At 32.7% G+C, this 7,086-nt stretch overlaps 1 protein-coding gene across 1 annotated transcript in view; it reads right to left on the reverse strand.

Annotated features, from left to right (window-relative positions):
* Nucleotides 1–7,086, reverse strand: part of LOC118738082 — a gene marked incomplete at its 5' end in the record, with an annotated part of 312,005 nt that overhangs the window by 166,378 nt on the left and 138,541 nt on the right. Inside the window, 1 exon segment of the mRNA XM_036469005.1 lies at nucleotides 5,381–5,560. Coding sequence (XP_036324898.1) covers nucleotides 5,381–5,560 — 180 coding nt within the window.

Here is a 7,086-nt window from a genome sequence, read left to right on the forward strand (position 1 = left end):
TTTTAGATTAAAAAAAACCACACATGTGTATAAGATATTGATAGTTACAATATACATATTTAACCCTGGAAGGTCATCGTTATTTTTATAACGCAAAGGTCATCCTTCGTCGATTCGACGACGGCATTTCTAAAAGGCGTTATTTAATTAACCTGTGTATCATAATGCACAAAAATTATTATTTTCACATTATTTTGTTTATATTTTTTTTAAATAAAACAATATCAAGTAGTTTTTCTGTAGTCTTTTGATTGTAATTCAAGATTTCACAGCTCTGCTTCATTTGGCTTTTTGTACAAAACATTAATTAGAAAATATAAAAAAATAAATAACTTAAAGTACAATAATTCATTTAAAGTGTTTTTTTTCCTAAAAATAATACTATGAACTAAAAAAGGAAAACATTTTCAGATGCGACGGTTCTCATTTTGTGCAAGAGGCGCAAAGCTCTATTTTATGCTCTCCACAGAGACTTTTTTGGCATTTTGCAAGGATGATTTGTTATGCGTCGCTTAGAAGGGGGACAAATTGCGCAATTTTTTTTTTCTTCGTCGGTATAACTTTTGGTTGCATTGATCGTGTATTATAGCTGCACAAGTAAAATATATAAACAAATAAAAAAAACTCAAGAAAATTACTTTGAAAACATACACACAAAGTTCATCCTTCGTCGTTTTGACTACGCACATTTAAAAAATAAGTACTTACACGAAGCGCATGAATCTAAGTAACCGCACATATCAACTGCACAACACCGACTAGCGCTGTACGAAAAATTAGCACTATACAAACAAAGGAAAACAGCGATAACGGTAAAATAAAAACTCGCGTCGTCGAAACGACGAACCTTCCAGGATTAAATGCAGAAATCATTATTATGGAACCATGTATGCGCTCTAAAAGAGCAAACTGACCGTATGATGTACGGTTTAAATACTTTAATTGTTTTGCATACAAGGGCGTTGTCAGCCTTTCACCTAGGGGTAGGAATTTATATAGAGGGCAAAAATGTTTTTAATTATTGTTTTATCCTGGTGCACCCAAAAATTAAATTTTTCTCCTATTCTATAGAATTTTTCTTTTTAATTGATACCCATATTGTTATTCTACAATGCACCGAATCTTTTGAATAATTTTTTTATTCAATCATAGTCTAGAAATCTCAAGGTCCTTTTAAAAAAAATCCTAACGTCAGAGATAAAAACTAAAAACGCAGTTTTACTATATTTGGCCCCCAGTTTTGTGAATATATTGATTTTTTCGTGTGTAAAATTGACTGTCGCACGGTGTTATAAAAATCGCTATTTAAAAATTTGTTTTTTTTTTTGTTTTTACTTTTATTGAATTACTCCTTAAATAACAATAACACTATACCGCAAAATTAACTTTTTTTCTGGGTAGTGGACCAAGCCAATTTTTTCAAGAGGATGAGTCATTAGTGAAAAAGTCATTTCTCCGTTCTTCGAAGTTAGCCTCCGAAATCGAGATATGGACCTTTGAAGTTCTAAATTGGACCTTTGGTAAAAAAATATTTTTAATTATTGCATGTAAACAACTAAAAACGTAAACCTATTAGCACTTAAAAATTAGTTCAAAATTTTTTTAAATACATATAAGTTATTTAATTTTTCGAAGATCTAACTTTTGACCCCCTTTAGCACTATAAGTTTGCACAAAAAAGTTATATACCATTTAAATTAGAGCAAAAGGCGGACCACGCCCATAATTTTACTTTTTTAGTTGCTTACATACAATAATTAAAAATATTTTTTTACCAAAGGTCCTATTTCGAACTTTGTAGACCCATATCTCGATTTCGGAGGCTAACTTCGAAAAACGGAGAAATTACTTTTTAATTATGACTCAATCTCTTGGTTCAATACCCAGCTAAGTGCTGTACAGTGTATATTTATGACAGGCTCAATTTCAAGTTGGTCTCTTCTGGCTGATGTTAGCTTTAATGTTCCCTTTAGGGATAACTATCATTCCAGCAAGTTTGATATATCAGATTCGCTTTTCAGCATTAAAACCCCGATACTATCCTCTCTCAATTAATGATTTACTAACATAAAGACATAAAACCAGCTGATGACTTTAGTTCTCTAGTTGAACAGTGACTCGGCGCAAAAATTGAAAATATTGGTTCCGTATGTCATGTGGAATGCGCCACTCGTGCGGATGGGCGAGAAAGGAGGGTACAACCGTTGGGATTATTATTATATATCCAAAAAAAAATCTATTTTTATCTTAACAATCTAAAAATAACAAATATTTTAAATTTTTATATTTTATGTCTTAGATAACAGTTATTGAAGACTTTTATTTATCAATAAAATTCAATCACTACTTTTACTTACAAAAATCATCAATAAAAATCCAAACTTATCAAGATTAACCGAACAATAAACTAAACAAAAATCAAAATACTTAAATCGCAATATTCCATAAACTTCACAGGAAGGTGCCTGTACCATTAAGGGCCGTTTCCACCAATTCTGGTTAACACTAATGCCCAGTTAAACATCGCTGCCGATGTTAGCGGCACAGTGTTATATGCATGGTTTCGATAGCGATGTTTGACGGAGGTTAGTGTTACCAAGATATTGAGAAACTGGCCCTGAATGTTAAATATCTTCGAAACCGTATATTTTTAAAGAAAATGTATTATAATTAACTTTAAAGACAATAAAATTAGCTATGAAAGCTATAGCTACTTATAGTTTTAGATAAAATCAGTCGCTAGCTAAGCAGAAAATTATCGTATTTTCTTTACAATATTAATTTTATTTTTTCAAACTTCAGGGCACCTTCGGTACGTGAAGGCATGTTCCTATTGGGCTCAAACTTTCACAATTGTGTTTTTCCTCTAACAGGTCTATTCCGCGCTGGTAACATAAATGTTGTAACCGGCAACTAAAGTGTCTGTCAATTTTTAAACTTTTTTCGCATTCTGTGCGCTCTTGTAACCGGTAAATTTGGTTACCATCTCATGAGCTGGTAACAAAATATTGCCCCGTGAAATATGCAACACAAGAATCTCCACAAATCTCCATAGCTGAACTGCTGAATATTTTCACTGCATTACCAACGTACCTAGAATCGCGGTAACAAGAAGTGGTAACATTTTTTGGTAATACAATTTTCCGGTCACAAAATCTTCGGTAACGTGCAGAATAGACCTGTAAATAGCATATTTCTAGAGGTGAGAACCTGTAAAAATCGAAAGTTTTTGTGGGAAAGTTTGATCTTCGGAAATAAAAACTGCTTACATGCAAGGTGTAACTGTTCCTGCAATCACTTTTGGAATTGCTTGAGTTTGACAGAATTTTAAAAAGGCCTTGCGCTTGCCACGTCTAACAGCTACTTAAGAGCTTTTTATTTTCTAACATATTTTACATACATACATATGTACATATGGCTCATTCCACGGTAATCGATACCGAATGAAACGAAAATAAACTAAAGAATATGACTGTATTATTTCTAGTAAGTAAGAGTAAATAAATCTAACTTTCAAGACTGAAAGCCAAAATTCCGAAATTTATCTCAAACTCAGATATTTTTTTACTTTAGGTTATGAGAGGTTAATTTTTTTCAAAATTTACAAGACTGATTTTCGTAGTCTATTACCTTTTTCGCATTGTTTAAACCGTCAGTGGAGAGACAAATTCGTTAGCATTGTAACGGCGTTATTTTCAAATTTTTCGGGCAAGTACTAAATATTTTATAATATATTGGCAAAGCATATTTTAATGTCACGCCCGTCACAAGATACACATAATAGTTATTTTTTGAAGGAAAACACATCTTGGACAGTGTAAAAAAGCTGAAGAAAGTAACGCTATGACACAGGGAAATATGTGCGAATTGCTTTCAAGTATTTTTATGCTTTTATTTTAGAAAAAAAAAGAACCGATTATGTTGGTCACGTCCGTCACATGTCACACCCGTCATAATTTAAAGTTTGACAAACTTCAATAAATTCGGCCAGGGACTGCTACCGTTACTTATCAGCTAATCTGAAATGTGTCATATATCTGTTTGTGATCAGCGATGATAAAGCTAATCATAAAGATATGTTGCTCGCGCGATGGGAAAACTTAAGCTATGCTGTCACGGATAAAAAGATATCATTACTTCGCTTGTCAGGGCAAAAAAAGTATCTGAAACGGTTTTTACAGGTCATACTATTAAAAATACGGTACTTTACAATTACTAAGACATACAATAGAGAAGAAGACTTGGCGGAATCTGGTATGTGTTCGTAAAATCTGATTTTTTGAGAAATAAAGTTAGCTTAGTTGTCTAATAATGTGTATTTATGTATTCATGCTCAACTTGTCACACCCGTCACAAAGTCAAGTCACACCCGTCACAGTTGAATTTGGAACATATAATCTATAATTTCCAATAGCGGCAAGCAACTTTGGCGTAAATGTTGAGAATGTTTATTTAACTATACAACGAACTATTTAAAACCATAAGCAGAAGACATAATTAGCAGAAAAACTCTGATGCAAGTAATGAGTAGTTAATTTGGTTTGCGTACTCGTCACACCCGTCACAGTGACTAAAATTCAGATAACTCGTTCGGATTAAATTGTTTTTGGAATTTTTATTCCAGGCATTGTGTATATCTCGGAAACCTATTACAAAATACTCGTTTTAAAGAATTTTGTATTACAGTTTAAGAATTAACCCTTAAAATGTGAGTTGAAATGTCACACCCGTCACCGTGGAATGAGCCATATGTAGATTGTCTTAAATTTTGGGACTGGGGTGATTTCATAATGCATTTCATTCGATAACGAATGCTACAATTAGGCCTGTGAATTTAAAATAAAATAAATAAATAAGTTGCTTTAAAATAACACAGCGCTAGCGTTTAACATTATATTCGTTGTTTATTTGGCGCACAAATACTTTAAGATCTGTATACTAAATCAACATTTCCATTTCGGTTAAACCCTTAATATTAACAATATAATGTGGGCTCATGTTCTTACTCAACAAAAATTAATAAAGTTTTAGGCACATTTAGGGAAACATTTATTGAATAATCCAAACAAAAAGCGACTTGGCTTACCTCCGTACGTAAAATTTCTACCTCAAACTTGGATATTGCAATTAAAAAAGAAAAAAAGTGTAAATATTTTGCAAAAGTGTTGAAAGAGCAAGCTGTAAGCTACATATGTACATAATTGCAGGTCAGCGTGAATGCTAAAAAATAACTATATTTTCTATGGAATGAGATATTATATTAAAAATGCCTTTTTATGTTATTATTTGAATTTTAATTACAACCAGAATGAAATTTAGACTAAGATGTCTTAAAAAAATAATACATTAAAAAACAATTTGTCAACGTCAAAAAGCTTACCTGAAATCCCGGGGGTAATGGCTCGTGTTGAACTGTTAGCTTTATATCGTCACCAGGCTTCAGGAGCTCCATTACAGCCTCTTGGTGGGTTGCGCGCGAGATATCAACGTCATTCACCTTCAAAATCCGGTCTCCCATTCGCAGTTGCCCACATTTGTGTGCAATGCCATCAGGCACAACCTGCAATAAAAATTATAGCTATGTTATAAAACTAATCTTACGAGATTGGACAAATTTAACATTTTCTTAACATTAATTAGGGCACAAGGCAGAAGCTTTAAATTTGTTTTCGAGATAAGAGGGGCCTTAAACAATCTTAAGCCACTTAGCATAACATTAACAGCCAAAGTATGTACGCTACATTTGTTCATTTACGTTTGTGCTGTAATGCAAAAGCCGAAAAAAGGTAAAAGGCGAAAACGAAGACTTCAATAATTTATGTCAGCAGAGTTCCTGGCAATATAGACTATGTACATACAGTCACTCTCAGAAGTATTCGTAAATTAGTTTTTTCATAATATTCAAAATGTTTTCCATCACAAATCTTTTTCGTTAATTTTCATTTAAAACATAGCTCACTCTATAACCAAAAACAAAATTTGAAACTTTTTATTCAGAATTTTTAGAAAAATTATCGGTACAATAAGGTGCAAGTTTCATTTAGCTAAAAAATACCGCTGATTTTTGAAGTGAAACTTCTTAATCGAGTTCGGAGATGGTTGCGTTAAATATTTAACACCAAGCCATAAACTCTGTATCGTTCGTTCGATTTTTAAAAATGAGGTGTCACATGAAAGGCCTTGTCCTTCGGGTGTACACCATAGCTTTAGTTCCATGAAAGGAGTTGCCACATGTTAGAAAATCGAATTCAAAATTTCTCTGCCGCAGAGGGTTGCGTTAAATATTTAACACCACGTCATAAAATCTGTATCGTTCGTTCGATTTTTAAAAATGAGGTGTCACATGAAAGGCCTTGTCCTTCTGGTTTACAACATAGCTTTAGTTCCATGAAAGGAGTTGCCACATGTTAGAAAATCGAATTCAAAATTTCTCTGCCACAGAGGGTTGCGTAAAATATTTAACATCAAGTCAAAAAATCTGTATCGTTCGTATGATTTTCAAAAATAAGGTGTCACATGAAAGGGCTTGATCTGCAGATGTGCAGTATGGTTTTGGTATTTTAAAGGCTTGCCATATATACGAAAATCAAATTCAAATTATTTATTAAGTTAAACGAATTATCCCAATATGGGTATCAAAAGAAATGGGTTTGAATAAGTTGTATTTTCTAGCTAAATGTAGGAGGGTAGCCACCTGTTTCAAAAGTAAAATTTAGTTAAATATACAAAAGTCTTACGCTTAAAATACTATACAGAACAGAAAGAGCTTACGGAAACACAATTAAAATATTTTAGAGGTGCCTGAAGAGGGTGGCCACCTGTTTAAAAAGTTAAACTCAAATTATTGAAGCAAATCTTATTATTATAGCTCCGTTATGTTTGCGATAAATATTTAACGCCACGGTACAGGTAGCATATGATGGGTATAGAAAACGAATAGCTGCGTTAAACGCCAATTGGGTGGGAAAAGACTAATGCAAAGACAAGAATATAATCAAAAACAAATATAAAGATAAGATGAAGATGAATATGAAGACGTAGATGAAGATGAAGATGAAGGTGAAGACGAAGATGAAGATGAAGATG

The sequence above is a fragment of the Rhagoletis pomonella genome, unplaced genomic scaffold, assembly GCF_013731165.1.
Source record: "Rhagoletis pomonella isolate Grant_MI unplaced genomic scaffold, Rhpom_1.0 Rhpom_scaffold_00004, whole genome shotgun sequence".
Taxonomy (NCBI): Eukaryota; Metazoa; Arthropoda; class Insecta; order Diptera; family Tephritidae; genus Rhagoletis; species Rhagoletis pomonella.